Genomic DNA, 16,838 nt, shown 5'->3' on the forward strand with positions numbered 1-16,838 from the left:
CCCATAACTTCTAGCCCTAGACTTGTTTTTCTTTGCATAGTCCCCACAAAGTTTGCTTCTGTTAAAGTTTGCATCAGTGGAGGATAAGTAGCTCCTTTGCTCAGTGGGTTAATTCCATGTAGGATATGTTAGCTAATGGGTCAATCAGGTTGTTCAGCTGGTACACTGGATTTAAACTGAACTTTATTGTTGCTGCTCTTGCTTGTGGCTGTTAGAACTTTTGAAGACTTTTATGGATTTCTTGATCTTGCTAGTCATTTGGTATTCCCTTTTCAGGATAATCGTTCATTTGCGATAAGGAAAGAATAAATACACACACACACACACACACACACACACACACACACACACACTCATAAACAAACCAAATACAACATCAAAGAATACAGAGTCTGCATGATCACAGGTACATTTACCCAGATGGGATATAGGGCAACCATTGAACCTTCTTCACTTGGCAGCTCATGGCAACACTTGTCTCACTAGATAGAAGGAAAAGAGTAAGGGACTGAGGAAGGACCATATTGGTCCTTTTATATAGGAATTCAGTCCCAGGTTAGTGCCTCTTGAATCATTATTTCTCTAGCTCTATAGTCAATCTAAAGTATCACTCTATAGCAACAATCTCTCCCCACTTTCTCTTATGGTTAGCCAGAACATCTCCATACATATTTGACTTAGACACAGGTTGTAAAATATCTGCATATTCTCTGTATAACCCACCAGGAAGGGCAAATCCACACTTGTTTTAGGGATGTCATTGGCCATTCCTCTCCCTCCAGTCATACTGGAGCTGTTCACAGTTCCACCAACAATGTATTAGTGTTTAACACTTTTTTAATGGGAATGTTCCTAATGTTTCACTATTGCATATTATTTTAGCTAGTCATTTTATATATTTACTTTTTATCATGTCATCAAAAAATCCTATTCCTATACTTCTTAATGTTTCAATAAACAAATCTTCACTTCATTTGAGGACATGATAATGTCATTTTGTATTTTTTCTTTTGTTGACATGGTTTATTATAATTGTTGCTAGCTTGAAACCCCAGTTATAAACTTTTTTTGATCATAATAGATATATTCCTCCCTGCCTCCAATATAATGCTGCATCCTATGCAGCATTAAGTATCTTTGCATTGATATTCATTAATAATATTTGTCTGTGATGTTCTTTCTCATCTTTATCTTTGTTCAGTTTAGTTTCAATGTTTAGTATGTAATTTAGTATGTAATTGCTATTATACCTCTGGCACTTTTGATGTACCTCCTGGGTGAATTGTGGGGAGACATGGATAAGAATCAGACAAGATGTGTATTTATTGATGAGCTATAATCTTACTCATTTGAAAGAGTCCCTGAATCAATAAGATCACAGATCCTTTTGAGTATTATGGGCTCTCCCTATGTCTAAAATTGGTGATCCAAAAGTAGACAAAGAGTTTTTATGAAGTAGTGATTTCACCATCACTGTGTCCTCTGGCAGAATATGGATGGCTATTAATCAATGAGGCTATTACTGAGGTTTGAAGAGGATTTTGGTTCATCAATATTGAGAATTTTGACTTGTTTTTTATTTCTGTGAGGAGAGCAGAAAAATCCTGAGTTGTTGCTGCCCCTTGCTGGTCACAGCCATAAATACATATTAGTGCTGAGAAATGATTTAAGATCTCACAAAGGAGCATAGTTTTCCCTCTGCAATCTATTGCTAAGCCTAGAACAGAACTGACCTAAGTTCTCAGCAATGGAAAACAAATTGGACTGCCCATTATAATTAGGGGATGGGGAGCAGGAGAGGATGCTGTATGTCAGATTTAATAAATTACCATTTATAGGAGGAGATGTGATACAACCTAAGGTGTAGTATTGGGGATTATAGATCTTGTGTTCAAATGTCATCTCTGCTGTTTATCACCTTTCTGTACTTTATTTTCCTCCTCTGTAAAATGAGAAAATCAGATTCAATGGCTTCTAAAATCCCTTTTATTTTTATGTCTAGATCTTATGTTCCTATATTATATTTTAAGGTTTGCAAAATACTTAAAATATATGATCTCTTTTGCACCTTAAAAAACTGTGTAAGGTAGACAATAGAGGCATTATTATTCCCATTTTTCAGATAAGGAAATTGAAGTTCAGAGATGTTGAATGAGTGATCTAATGTTCTATTCAATGAGAGAGGCAAAATTTAAATCCTGGTTTTATGGACTTTTGAATATTATATTCTATTTACAGTCATGTTTCCTTTCAAATGTAGAAGAAACAAAAAAATTTGGATTTAGAGAAGCTTAATTATAAGCTCTAATAACATTTCTCTTTCCTCCCTTCCTCCCTCGCTCCCTCCCTTCCTCCCTCGCTCCCTCCCTTCCTCCCTCGCTCCCTCCCTTCCTCCTTCACTCCTTCCATTCCTCCCTCCCTCACTCCCTTCCTTCTTCCCTCCCTCCCTTCCTTCTTCCCTCCCTCCCTTCCTTCTTCCTTCCCTCCCTTCCTCCTTCCTTCCCTCCCTTCCTCCTTTCTCCTTTCTTCCCTCCCTTCCTCTTTCCTTCCCTCCCTTCTTCCTTCCTTCCCTCCCTTCCTCCTTTCTCCTTCCTTCCCTCCCTTCCTCCTTCCTTCCCTCCCTTCCTCCTTCCTTCCCTCCATTCCTCCTTCCTTCCCTCCCTTCCTCCTTCCTTCCCTCCCTTCCTCCTTCCTTCCCTCCCTTCCTCCTTCCTTCCCCCCTTCCTCCTTCCTTCCCTCCCTTCTTCCCTCCCTCCCTTCCTTCTTCCTCTCTCCTTTCCTTCTTCCCTCCCTCCCTTCCTTCCCTCTTTCCGTCCCTCCCTTCCTTCCTTCCTTCCTTCCTCCCTTCCTCCCTCCCTCCCTTCCTTCCTCCCTCGCTCCCTCCCTTCCTCCTTCACTCCTTCCATTCCTCCCTCCCTCACTCCCTTCCTTCTTCCTCCCTCCCTCCTTCTTCCCTCCCTCCCTTCCTTCTTCCTTCCTCCTTCCTTCCTCCTTCCTTCCTCCTTCCTTCTTCCCTCTCTCCTTCTTCCTTCCTCCCTTCCTCCTTCCTTCCTCCCTTTCTTCTTCCCTCTCTCCCTTCCTTCTTCCCTCCCTCCTTTCCTTCTTCCTTCCTTCCTTCCTTCCTCTCTCCCTCCCTCCCTCCCTTCCTTCTCTCCTTCCTTCCTTCCTTCCTCCCTCCCTCCCTTCTTCCCTCCCTCCCTCCCTCCCTTCTTCCTCCCTCCCTCCCTCCCTCCTTCCTTCCTTCCTTCCTCCCTTCCTCCCTTCCTCCCTTCCTCCCTCCTCCCTCCTCCCTCCCTCCTTCCCTCCCTCCTTCCTTCCTTCCTTCTTCCTTCCTTCTTCCTTCCTTCCTCCTTCCTTCCTTCCTTCTTCTTCCCTCCTTCCTTCCTTCCTTCCTTCCTTCTTTCCTTCCTTCCTTCTTTCCTTCCTTCCTCCTTCCTTCCTCTTCCTTCCTCCTTCCCTCCCTCCCTTCCTCCTTCCTTCACTCCCTTCCTCCCTCCCTCCTTCCTTCCTTCCTTCCTTCCTTCCTCCCTCCTTCCTTCCTTCCTTCCTTCCTTCCTTCCTTCCTCCTTCCTTCCTTCCTTCCTTCCTTCTTTCCTTCCTTCCTTCTTTCCTTCCTTCCTCCTTCCTTCCTCTCTCCCTTCCTCCTTCCCTCCCTCCCTTCCTCCCTCCTTCCTCCCTTCCTCCTCCCTCCCTCCCTTCTTGCTTCCTTCCTCCCTTCCTCCTTTCCTCCCTTCCTCCTCCCTTCCTTCCTCCTTCCTCCCTTCTTTCCTTCCTTCCTCCCTTCCTCTCTTCCTCCCTCCTTCCTCCTTCCTTCCTCCCTTCTTCCTTCCTTCCTCCCTTCCTCCTTCCTTCCTCCCTTCTTCCTTCCTTCCTCCTTCCTTCCTCCCTCCCTCCCTCCCTTCCTCCCTCCTCCTTCCTCCCTCCCTCCTCCTTCCTCCCTCCCTTCTTCCCTCCCTCCTTCCTTCTTCCCTCCCTCCTTCCTTCCTCCCTCCCTCCCTTCCTCCCTCTCTTCCTCCCTCCCTTCCTTCCTTCCTTTCTTCCTCCCTTCCTCCCTCCCTCCCTTCCTTCCTCCCTCCCTCCCTCCCTTCCTTCCTTCCTTCCTTCCTCCCTTCCTTCCTTCCTTCCTTCCTCCCTTCCTTCCTTCCTTCCTTCCTTCCTTCTTCCCTCCCTCCCTTCCTTCCTCCCTTCCTCCCTTCCTTCCTTCCTTCCTTCTTTCCTTCCTTCCTTCCTCCCTTCCTCCCTTCCTTCCTTCCTTCCTTCCTTCCTTCCTTCCTTCCTTCTTTCCTTGCTCCCTTCCTCCTTTCCTCCCTCCCTCCCTTCCTCCCTTCCCTTCCTTCTTTCTTCCTTCCTTCCTTCCTTCCTTCTTCCTTCCTTCCTTCTTTCCTTCTTCCTTCCTTCTTTCTTCCTCCCTTCCTTCCTCCCTTCCTCCCTCCCTCCCTCCCTCCCTTCCTTCCTTCCTCCCTTCCTCCCTTCCTTCCTTCCTTCCTTCTTTCCTTCCTTCCTTCCTCCCTTCCTCCCTTCCTTCCTCCTTCCTTCCTTCCTTCCTCCTTCCTTCCTTCCTTCCTTCCTTCCTTCTTTCCTTCCTCCTCCCTCCCTTCCTCCCTTCCCTTCCTTCTTTCTTCCTTCCTTCCTTCCTTCCTTCTTCCTTCCTTCCTTCTTTCCTTCTTCCCTCCTTCTTTCTTCCTCCCTCCTTCCTTCCTTCCTCCCTCCCTCCCTCCCTCCCTTCCTCCTTCCTTCCTCTCTCCCTTCCTTCCTTCCTTTCTTCCTTCCTCCCTTCCTCCCTTCCTCCCTCCCTTCCTCCTTCCTTCCTCCCTTCCTCCCTCCCTTCCTTCCTTCCTTCCTTCCTTCCTTCCTTCCTTCCTTCCTTCCTTCCTTCCTTCTTCCCTCCTTCCCTCCCTCCCTCCCTCCCTTCCTTCCTTTCTTCCTTCCTTCTTCCCTCCCTCCCTCCCTTCTTTCCTTCCTTCCTTCCTTCTCTTCACTATCTTGCCCAGAAAATACAGCAAACACTTGTAGCTCATTTTATTGATGATTTGACAAAGAGTCTTTCACCTGCTCTTTTTCCAACTTGGGTCAGTTTGCCCCTCCTTAAGCAGCTTAGTGATCTCTCACTAGAAGAATTAGTGACAAACTTAGTGAAGATATCTGGTTGTAATCCTATTGCATCTAGAAATGTTAAATCCAAGAAATCCACTGGCCTCAGCTTCCCCAGCAGGAGGTACTAGAGGTATGTGCCACAAAGACCAGTTACTATTTATAATCTAGGCAATCTTGAGGGAAAAAATAACCAACAACAACCACTTCAGGTAACTTTTCTGGGTCTCAGTTTCTCCTTTATAAAATAGAGACTTTATCCTTTTCTTATCTCCCTTATATCTCCCTATAATTTTTCAAATGAGGTAATAGGTAAAACAAAGCTTTGTAAGAATATTATTGTCATTGTTTAGTCAGATTCTTGTGATTCTATTTGGGGTTTTCTTGGCAAATACACTAGAGTGATTTCCCATTTCCTTCTCTAGCTCATTTTACACATGGGGAAATTGAGACAAAGTGATTAAGTGACTTGTCTAGAATGACAAAGCTAGTTAATGTCTAAGAGTGGAATTGAACTCATGAAGCTGAGTCTTTCTGAGTCCAGGCCTGGCATTCTATCCAGTGTGCCATATTGCTGTCCATAAGAATATAAAGAGATGCATAAATGTGACCTGTTCAATTGAACTAAATTCAGCAATCATAGATTGTAAATTAAATTAAAGGATTGGATTAGATGATCTTCCAAGGGCTATTCCAGTTATGTGGCCTCCTAAGACTATTTCCTCCTCAGTTCCAGGAAGGGGATGAATGTCCCCAGACCCTCAGAAAATCATAAAGGTTAAGCTAGAACTTAACTATTAGCTAAAAAAAAAAACTGCAGCTAGCTAAAATAGCTCAATTACTCTAAAAGCAAGTCCCTTCACCTCTCTAGAACTGCTTCTTCATCTGTAAAATGAGGAATGACAGAGCTGCACTTTTTTGTGTTTTTTTTTCCTATCTCTAAATCTACAGTTTTATGATTCTATGAAGTTTGAGGGCTACTTAGTTTAGAACTAGGTCATTTTCCATTATTCTTCAAAACTTCAGGAGTGCTAAAATCTTCTGCAATTGAATATTCTCCATTGTCATACATCACAATCCTTCTATACTTTCTCATCCTTCCACAATCCCTTTATTGATGATCTGCAAATACTGGAGACGTTCTCTTGATCTATAAATGTTTTGTGAATAAAGGTGACCTATGAAACAGTTTTCTTTTTAAGTACATCAAATAACCTGTCCTTGATGCATTATCTCTGAATTTGAAAATTCTTTTTATTTATTTATTTATCAAAGCTTTTTATTTTCAAAATATACACATTGATAATTTTTCAATATTGATCATTATAAAACCTTTTGTTCCAAATTTTCTCCCTTTACCCCCATCTTCTCCCCTAGATAGCAAGTAATCCAACATATGTTAAACATGTACAGTTCTTCTCTATACATTTCTATAATTATAATGCTGCACAAGAAAAATCAGATTTTATAAAGAAAAAAAATTAGAAAGAAAACAAAATGCAAGCAAACAACAACAAAAAGAGTGAAAATACTATGTTATGATCCACATTCAGTTTCCACAGTCCTCTCTCTGGGTGTAATAAAATGGTCTTCATCACAAGACATTGGAACTTGCCTGAACAACATATTATTGTTCAAAAGAGCCACATCCATCAGAATGGATCATCACATAATCTTATTATTGCTATGTGCAATGATCTCCTGGTTCTACTCACTTCACTTATCATCAGTTCATGCAAATCTCCCTAGGACTCTCCAAAATCATCCTGTTGATTGTTTCTTATAGAACAATAATATTACCTAACATTGATATACCATAACTTATTCAGCTATTCTTCAACTGATGGACATCTGCTCAGTTTTCAGTTCCTTGCCACTACAAAAAGGGCTGCCATAAACATTTTTTGCACATGTCAGTCCCTTTCCCTTCTTTATGATCTCTTTGGGATATAAACCCAGTAGAAAGTGTTGGATTAAAGGGTATGCATAGTTTGATAGCCCTTTGAACATAGTTCCGAATTGCTCTCCAGAATGGTTGGATCCATTCACAACTCCACCAACAATGCATTAGTGTCCCAGTTTGCTCATATCCCCTCCAACATTCGAAGTCATCTTTTCCTGTCATCTTAGCCAATCTATAGGTGTGTAGTGGTACCTCAGATTGTCTTACTTTGTATATCTTAATAGTAATTTAGAACACATTTTCATATGACTAGAAATGTTTTCAATTTCTTCATCTGAAAATTGTCTGTTCGTATCCTTTGATCATTTGTTGAATTTGAAAATTCTATTCTCACTTGCAAAGTGATTTTAGCAACATAATCTGGTAGCCCTGAAGTGTGTGAAAGCATAAAGAAAAGGCAAAGAAGTGTGTGTCCTGGAAATGGACACCAAGATATAATGGCAGGAGAAGAATAGGGGATAGGTATTTAGGAATGAAAGCAGATGATTTGCTGGGAGCAATGAAGGCTCAAGGTTCCAGAAAGATCTAGGAGGTTTCATCCCTCAAGGTGATATTTGAGAGATCACAGAATTTAGAACTCAGTGAAAGCCCTAAGATGGAGCTCGCATTCCCTGAATCAGGGCTTAGGGGAAGCTGTGTCCCCCCAGAGAGTGAAAATTGGGTGAGGATTCTGACATGTAGACAAATGAGAATAAAGGAAATAGCCTTGCTTTATGCTCCTACCAAAACTCTTATAGCTTAGAATGTCAGAATGAAGGGGATCTTAGGGAATAATCTGCTCCAGTCCCTTCATTGTATAGAAGCTCAGAAAAGGGACAGTAGTCAGTCATGGTTCTATAGTCAATTAGTGGTAGTTGTTCATTCACATCTGACTTTTTGTGACTCAATCTGGGGTTTTCTTGGCAAAGATACTGGAGTGATTTGCCATTCTTTCTCCAGCTTATTTTACAGGTGGGGAAACTGAGGCAAGTGGGGTTAAGTGACTTACCCAGAATCACCCACTGAGTAAGCTAGAGGCCAGATTTGATCTAAAGATGAGTGTTTCCTGTTCTCTATCTATTGTATTACTTAGCGCTCAAATTAGTGCTAGAACTGGAACTAAACCCAGGTCTCTGATTCTGATGAAAGTTAGACCCTTTCCCAAACTAAAGTATTGCCTTCTAATTTGCCTTATGTGACTTAAGAAAATGGATTATCATCCTCTAATTTTCCCTTGTAGTCTAGAGTCAGCACAGTGTGATAGTTCAAGGTTTCCACCCAGAAAGAGATTCATTCTTGTCTTTTCAACTCCTTCAATTAGGATGCCAGTAGCTTGGCAGAGTATACAATAAATCCAGACTTAGAGACAGCAAAACCTGAGTTCAATTTCTTCTTTCTACAGTTGGTTACTGTGACTGTGGATAAATCACTCAAGCTCTGGGAGCCTCAGTTTCTTCCTCTGTAAAACTAGTTAGATGAATATAAGGTCCTTTAAATCCTATGATTCTGACTGAGGATAAGAATTGTTTTGGGCATTTATTGAGTATTAACTTTTTCAATACAAAGGCACTAGTCATCTAAGGTCAGCAATTGAAGGAGTTCTAGATTAGAAAAAAGGACATGGGTCACACAGCAAGTATCTGAGGCTGGATTTGAACTTGGATCTTCTTGACTTCAGGATTAAGCTCTATCTGGTTGCTTGCTAGTTCCTATAAATGGAAATAACGATTCCCAGAGGCCTACCTAGTAGTTATGGAATCCAGGGCGAAGTTGGGGAGGTGGGTAGTTATAGTAGTAAAGAGAGAGATGTGGTCCTGGTTGAATACAATATTTATGGTTATCCTCCTGATGGAGGGAAGTTTATGGGGAATGTGTGGTTGGGAAACAGGACAACTTACTGAGGGCTCAACAGTAGAGCAGGAGAATGGTGAAAACATATGGTGTCATTAAACCAAGTAATTCTTTGAATGGGACAGAGTGAAGAGAAGTGGTAGGCACAAATGATTGCCTGCCCTATTTGGTACAGTCCCACTGGGAAACCACAGGGAGGAGACATGGGAAGCAACAGTCAGGATTATGTAGGGGGTAAGGAGGAATGATGAGAAAGAGAGATTTTTGTGGCAGCAGGGACCCCAGGAGAAAAGGAAAACGCTTATGTGCAGTCATACAGTGCAATCCACTTGAGAAGGGAAGACATGGACAATTGAGCAAGAGGTCAAATCACCTGTTTCACCCTGTTAGTGCAAAGCCTCCACTACTCCACCCTAGTTACTAGTTACCCTAGTTACAAAGGTTATTTAGAGAAAAACACTTTATTAACTGTATATTTGAATAGAATAGAAATGTGAGGTAGTCTTCTTATTATTCTTATTTTTAATCATTATCTTCAACGTCTTCATGAGGTTGGGATCTTGAAAAACTGAGCTTCCCTAAAAGATAGATTGTAGGGAGGAGAAATTCCTTTTCCTCTATGTATGTGAGGGAGTGTCAGCACTGAGCTTCCTTAGAGGACTTGGTGAATGATTACTCCCTTTCACACACACACACACACACACACACACACACACACACACACACACACTCTCTCTCTCTCTCTCTCTCTCTCCTCTTTTTCTTTTGTATAAAAAAATGCCTTTCTAAACAGCCACACTGAAAACATAATAATTGCAAAATCAACCACCTGATTGAGGGAGAGGAGTGGCAAGGAGCCAAGTTTGTGTGGAAAATCCAAATATGTTCACTAATTATGTGACCTTGAGAGGGTCTTTCCCTCTCTGCTCAAGTTTCCTCTGTCAAATGAACAAATTGGACTAGAATCAGGGATTCTTCACTTAGGATCTATGAACTTAAAACCCCCCACTAAAACCTCTTTTTATTACCTATATTTCAACATAATTTGTTTCCTTGGTAATCCTGTGTATTTTCTTTTATACAAATAAAAAGATTATTTTGAAAAGGAGTTCCTAGGTTTCAGCAGATAGAGAGGTTCAGGATGCATCAAAAATGAAGAACTCCAAGATGACATGATCTCAAAGGATCCTGCTTCCTCTCAGATCTGTGCTTCAGAGATCCCTGTGATTCTAATAGTCTGTTTCCATGATTTCCTCAGGTAGGAAGCACATGGCTCCTGTTTTGCTGTGGGAGCCAAGCTGTGGGGAAATGATGTTTTGGAAAAGGTGGGGAGAGCCTCTGGGTGAGGTCAGCGCAGGCAGCCTTTATGACCCCTGCTCTGGTAAGTGCCCTGCCCTTCCCTTTCCTGGCTGGGACCGAATTTGGCTCTGCTGTCTTTGGCAAGCTTGTGTTTTCACATGAGTGAAAGTCACTGCAGGCAAAGCTTTGGAATGAACCACTGCTCAAGGCCACAAGTTTACTGTGCTATACCTTCAGTTTGCTTGGCCAGCTTACAGCACCAGGAAAGATTCATTTTCCTCCTCTATAAAATAGAGACAACTCATTGCTTATATTCCTAGAGGCTGTTGGCTAGGTGGCCCAGTGGAGAGAATGCTGGGCCAGGAGACAGGAAGACCATGTTCAAATTCTGTCTCACTTACTGACTAGCTGTGTGACATGAGGCACTTAACCTCCACCTGCCTCAGTTTCCTCAACTCTAAAACAGAGATGATAATTAATAGCTTCTTCCTCTCAGCCTTGTTATGGGGATTTAAAGAAAATATTTGTTAAATAAGTGTCTGGCAAATTTTGTTTCTGTGAATCTCAAATGAGATAATAGATAAAAAAGTCTGAAAAGTTACAAAAAACCAAACAAATGGAAGCTGTTTAATTGAATCTAATTCAACAAATAGAAACTAAATACTTTATATGTGTCAAGCTCTGCAGCAGGCACTGGGAATGCAAAGGTTAAAAAAAAAATCTATTTATTACCCTCAAGAAGCTTTCTTTCATGATTAGGAAGAGGCAGGTAGATAGAGCCCTAGATTGGAATCTTAGTATCAGAGAAGCTATTTACTTAATGCACAGTATCACAGCCACAGACTAACTAGAGAAGTCATTCTTCCTACATCATGCTGTATATTCCCTACTTCTACCCTTTTGCAAAGCTCCTTCTTTTACAAGATTGTTTTACCGCACAATATGTTCCCCTAACCCTCTAACCCCTCACCTCTGAAAACCCTATCCATCAGCTTAAATGCTATCCTTAAGAAAACTTCCTTGATCCCTTTCAAAAGTATCTTAAGACATATACTTATGTTAGGTGAAAGAATTAATCAGTCATTAACTGTTTGACTTTGGGCTGGCCCTTGGTTTCTTTCCATATAAAATTAGGAATTCTGACCTATCAGTTCTAAGTACATTTTTAGCCTTGACATTCTATGATCTATATTCCAAGATATCGGAGCAGATAAGATATAACAAACATGGTATGGTGAAAATGGCCTGGAATTAAGAGATCACTACAATCAAATCATTCCTCTGGTATTTCCCAGCTACATGACCAAGGACAAATCAATTAGTCTTTTACTCAGTTTCCTCATTTGTAAAAAGGAGTTAATGATGCCAGTAGTCTTTGTCTCACAAGATTGCTAAAAGGATCAAATGAAATAATATATGCAGAGTATTTTATACACTTTAAAGGACTTTATAATGTCAGTTTTAATTTTAAGTTTCCTTAAAGTCCCAATATGCTTATTTCTGTGACTTGAGGAAGGAATATAATCAGGTATTTTAGCTGCTTTGGTCCAAGGTGGGGAATAGAGTTGTGCCCAAAGATTCTTTTCTCTCTCCCCCACAACATGTTGAGCCTGTTGTCAGAGTACAGATTAGATAACAAGAGATTAGGATTTAGGATCTCTTTCCAGGGAACTGTAAAACTTTCCTTAAAATCAAACAAAACTAAAAAACAACACCACTTAATTTAGGACGGTAGAGTAGGAGGAAAAACAGTAGCAAGAAAGCAAGAATCTCTCCCTGAGACTCCCACTCAGGCTGCTCCCACATGCAGCAAATATGCTTTCTCCCATCTCAGAATGTGAAGAATGTCCCATATCCTGATAGGCCAGAAAGTTCCTTCTAAAGTCAACTGGCCGATGGTGCAGTTGCTGTGGGGCTGCCCTGGGATTGCCGGCCTGGTCCCTCCCGCCCTTCCCTGTAGCCTCCTCCCAGCTGTAGGCCGGACAATCAAAGGCTGCATTGTGCATTGAGCAGACCAGAGGCTCCCTGGTGCCTGGGAGGAGGAGGCAGGCTAGGAAGGCTCCCCCCTCTCCATCCTCCTCCAGGACTGCCCTGACGTGTGTTCCCTGGGGCCCCGAGCCTGGCTCCCGGATGATGGTGGACACATGGGCTGCTGTTTCGGTATTCCCCGGCAGAGGAACGTATGTCCGGGCCCAGGTGAGTTTTTTCTCATTTCTCCTGCCCAGGGTTTGGGTCCTGCTTGGCTTATTGTGCTGTATGTCTCAGAGAGGTCAGAGACCTATGGAACTAGGCCACATGTGGATTCTCAACCACAAAGAAACAATTCATAAGCTTGTCGTTTTTAGGACTAGAAGTGACCTTAAAGATCATAGATTCGAGACCTCAAATCTTTTACAAATAAGGAAATCAAGGTCCAGAGTGGTAAAATAACTTGCCTAAAATTACAGTTACTTTATGGCAGAACTGGGATTAAAAGCAAGGCCTGTCTCATTTCGCTATCTAGTGGTCTTTCCACCACCGTGAAAGCTGGGAAATTCAGAGTTTCTTTGGGAGGCTCCTACTGGCATTCTCTAAGTGTGATGAGGACTTCCCTTCTCCCAAAAGTTCTGGGGGAATTAAACAAGATGGGAGAGAGGCCCCAAGTGCTGAGAATCTGGTGCTGGACTTAGACTCAGGAGCTCGGGTTCAAGTACAGTTTCAGCTACCAACTTGATGCTGCTGGCTGATCTCTCTGGCCTTCCTAATCTAAGTCTTATACTCCTCATCAGAAAAAAATGATGGGGTACAACAAAATAAGAAGGGTTCCTAATTGTTCTAATCATGATCTGTTCACTTGTAGTCAATAAATCTGGCTTCATATCCTGCCTCAGCTAATGACTTGGAGATCTATAGATAGTCATTTTCATTCTCTGAACTCAGGTTTCCATCTTTAGACATTAGATGGCATCGTGGGTGGTTGGACTCAGATTCAAGAAGACCTGAGTTCAAATCCTGCGTCAGATATACTTACTACTTGTGTGATCCTGGCCAAGTGGTTTAACCTGTTTGTTTCAGTTTCCTCATCTGTAAAATGGGGATAATAACAGCACATGATTGTTGTGAGGATTTAATGAGATAATATTCGTAAAACACTTACTGCAATGCCTGGCACATAGTAGCTGTTATATAAGTGGTTATTCTCTTTCTTCCAATCCATATAAAATAAGAATAATCTTTGCTCTGCCTTTCTTAGCAATGATAGTATTAATCAGTAGCATAATATATGTGAAAGCACTTTGTAAACTGTAGCATGTCATGTAAATGGAAGTCACTAGATAAATAGGCAACAAGATGATCTTTTAATTTTTTAGTTTAGTTTTATTTTTCCCCAATTACATGTAAATACAATTTTTAGTATTTTTTTTTTAATTTTGAGCTTCAAGTTTTTTCTCTCCCCTCCCCCCCTTATTGAGAAGGCAAGCAATTTAACATAGATTACACGTGGAGATCACCTTTTAAAAGACCTTTACAATTTATTTACATAGTCTAAGTGTTATCAGTTTCATTGTACAGCTGAAGAGACTGAGACTTGCAGCAGTGAAGTGTCTTGCTTTAGAACTAGATCTACTACTAACCCCATTGCTTGTCCTGCCCCACTCTCATACCCAATCAGCTATCCTCATCCCCACCCACAGGCTTCACTTAGCCTCAGAGTTGTAACCATGGAAGGGACAAGTATTATTAGGCTGATTTTAGGTAAAAGTATGGAACAAGTTACGTTGAATTTCTATGGAGTTAGATACCTGGAGCCCAGAGTGTGACCCCTGTTGGGATAAGAGGTAAAGCTGACTTACTTATATAATAATGATAATGACAAGAGATAGTGTGATATTGTGGAAGGAGAACTAATCTTGAAGCAGGAAGACTTGGATTCAGGTCCTGGCTTTGTGACCCTGTGTAAGACATTTAACTTCTCAATGTTCTGGGATGCTGCCTAGGACTGTAAGTTGCAAACCTTCACCAAATAAGAAGGCATTTCCTCTCCTGAGACCTCCCTATACTAATGAAATTACAAATCCAGTCCCTATCCCTAATGATAGTAATAAGATTTTTTTAAATTAGTTATATCTAACTCTTTATGACCCCATTTGGGGATTTCTCAGCAAAGTTTGCTGTTTCTTTCTCCTTTTCATTTTCAGATGAGGAAACTGAAGCAAACAGGGTTAAGTGACTTGGTAAGGGTCACATAGCTAGTGCATGAGGCTAGATTTGCCCTCAGGAAGAGGAATCTTCTTGCCCCTATCACTTCATTCACTGTACCACATAGCTTCTCCAGCAATAGTGATGGTTAACATTGATCTATTTCTTTAAAATTTGTAAAATCTTTTATGCATATTATGTCATTTGATCCCCTACCAACCTTGCCTATTATCTGACAGCTACCTTCTATCTGGAGCAAGATCCTGCTGTCTCTGGAACATAGCTGATGTGTATTTTGCATTTGAAAAAATCAGTCCAGAGATGTGAGTTCAAGACCTATTTGCCTTTGTCATTAACTCACTGTGCAACACTAAGAAAGTCACTTATATACTTCCTTCCTTCCCTCTGGTTGTTTTTGTCAAGATCTTGGGAGATTATAGATCCAAAGCTAAAAGAAATGAGACCATTTTATCCAAACCTTAATTTGACAGATGAGGAAACTGTGGGTCAGAGAGGTTTATTTGCTTGAGATTAATAGAGCTAGGATCTGAATCCAAGTGTTTATTCTACTAAACAATGTTTCTGCCAATTTCCCACATACAATAATATTATATAAGTTACTTTGTAACACTCACATGCTATAGAAGGATAGGAGCCAATTCAATAAACTCTTGGAGGGAGATAGAAAAGTATTATTGTGTTCATAGGATAGATGAGGGATCAGACACAGAGGCTGTATTTTGCTCCACATTTCATAGGATAGTCCAACTCTTCTTTCTCCTTTTCTCTATGACTTTTTCTAGTTGGAACATCTATGGGTCCATCATGGTGCCTTGTATACCATGAGAAATTAATAAAATATTTATTGAATCTATGACCACCCCTCTGCTATCCTTGCCCACTCTGCAAGTGAAGCTGAATGTGATGCTTAGAGAAGAAATACTGTGAGTTTCTGCAATCTTTCCTAATCTTTGAGATTATTAGCATCTTATAACTCTTCCTATTTAATGCCAAACAATGAGAAAAAAAAATGTCTACCCACTTGCTTCCATTTCCTTCTTCTACTACTCATCTCAGTCCTTTGCATTTAGCTGTTGACCTTATTACTTAAGAGAAACTACTCTCTCCAAAATCACCAATGATTTTTAAAATTGTTTTTAGCAATTAATTTATTGCATTACTTTGTAGCAATTAATTTTACAAAGTTCATTCTCCACAACAATCCCAGAAGGTAGCAGGGCAAGGATTCTTATTCTCAATTTACATATGAGGCAACTGAGGCTGGTTACATAGCTAGTAAAAGCTTTTCCCCATGTCTTATTACATTTTTTTTCAGTAATATGATTTTTCTCTCTCAAGACCTTGATTTTTTCATCTATAATATGGAAGGGTTGATCCCAACTCTTTCATAGAAACATTTTATGTGTTTCTTCTATCTAGAAATTCTAATGATATTAATATAAATTTAAAGAAATATAAAACCCATACCTTTTCTGGTCACTGTCTATTCATCATAGAATGACACTTCTGAAAATGACTAAAAAAAAAAGACAAGTAATGTGACAAATTAAAAACATCAAAAAGGAATGTGTACATGATCATGGCTTAGCTACTTTCTTCTTCTTCTTCCTCTCTCTCTCTCTCTCTCTCTCTCTCTCTCTCTCTCACACACACACACACACACACACACACACACACACACACAGACATCTTTGAGTCAAAAATGACTTCCGTGACACTACAGGGTCCTGAACACTTGTGCAATTTCTTTTTGGATGAATCTTCTGTAATCTTTGTCCCAGTGATAGTGGTTTGTTTCTAAGTAGTTGTTTATGATTTGTGGGAAGATCTTTTTTTTCTGCTAACGAGGAAAATGAAGTTTTTAGTTCATAAAATTTAGATTGAACATAGGATAGAAAAACCTTCCTAAAAGCATCAGCAAAATGTTTTTAGTTGGCGCCATGAGCTTTTTGTATATTTGCTTGATACAAAAAGGTTGATTTTTGGCACACAGAGCATCTAGATCACAATAAATGACTTTCTCCTTGGTTATTTTCTTAGTTAGAAAAGTTCAAATCACTTATTTTTTGCAATTCCTCCAGTTTCTTGTATCTGCTGGGGTTTCTACTTTTTTACCCAGAATGTGCCCTGATAGAGCTGTTTTCACAAAATTAATAAAGATTCTAGAATTGTCTTCTTGGAGCCACAAATCTATATTTTCTATCTCCTCTCAGGGCATCTTCTTTGAAATTCCTTCTTCAATAGTTTTAATTAACCTGAGACTTTTTGTTTTACTCCAAGGATGTTAGTTTATGGTAATCTAGGATAATTTCGATCCAACAGAGAGGTTATTGTGGGATACTATGTCACCCCTCATTTTTTTTTAAATCAACTAGTAATCAACTTTTATTCTTTCTTTGCCAAGTTAGGTAGCTAGGTGACACAGTAGATAGAACATTGGGCTTGGAAGCAGGAA

At 40.8% G+C, this 16,838-nt stretch overlaps 1 protein-coding gene across 1 annotated transcript in view; it reads left to right on the plus strand.

Annotated features, from left to right (window-relative positions):
- Nucleotides 1-12,243: 12,243 nt before the first annotated feature.
- SH3TC2 (SH3 domain and tetratricopeptide repeats 2) overlaps nucleotides 12,244-16,838 on the plus strand; it is a 75,980-nt gene continuing 71,385 nt past the window's right edge. Inside the window, 1 exon segment of the mRNA XM_051978949.1 lies at nucleotides 12,244-12,379. Within this exon segment, the coding sequence (XP_051834909.1) occupies nucleotides 12,328-12,379 (52 nt within the window). The 5' untranslated portion in view covers nucleotides 12,244-12,327.

Source organism: Antechinus flavipes, chromosome 2, assembly GCF_016432865.1.
Source record: "Antechinus flavipes isolate AdamAnt ecotype Samford, QLD, Australia chromosome 2, AdamAnt_v2, whole genome shotgun sequence".
NCBI classification, from domain to species: Eukaryota; Metazoa; Chordata; class Mammalia; order Dasyuromorphia; family Dasyuridae; genus Antechinus; species Antechinus flavipes.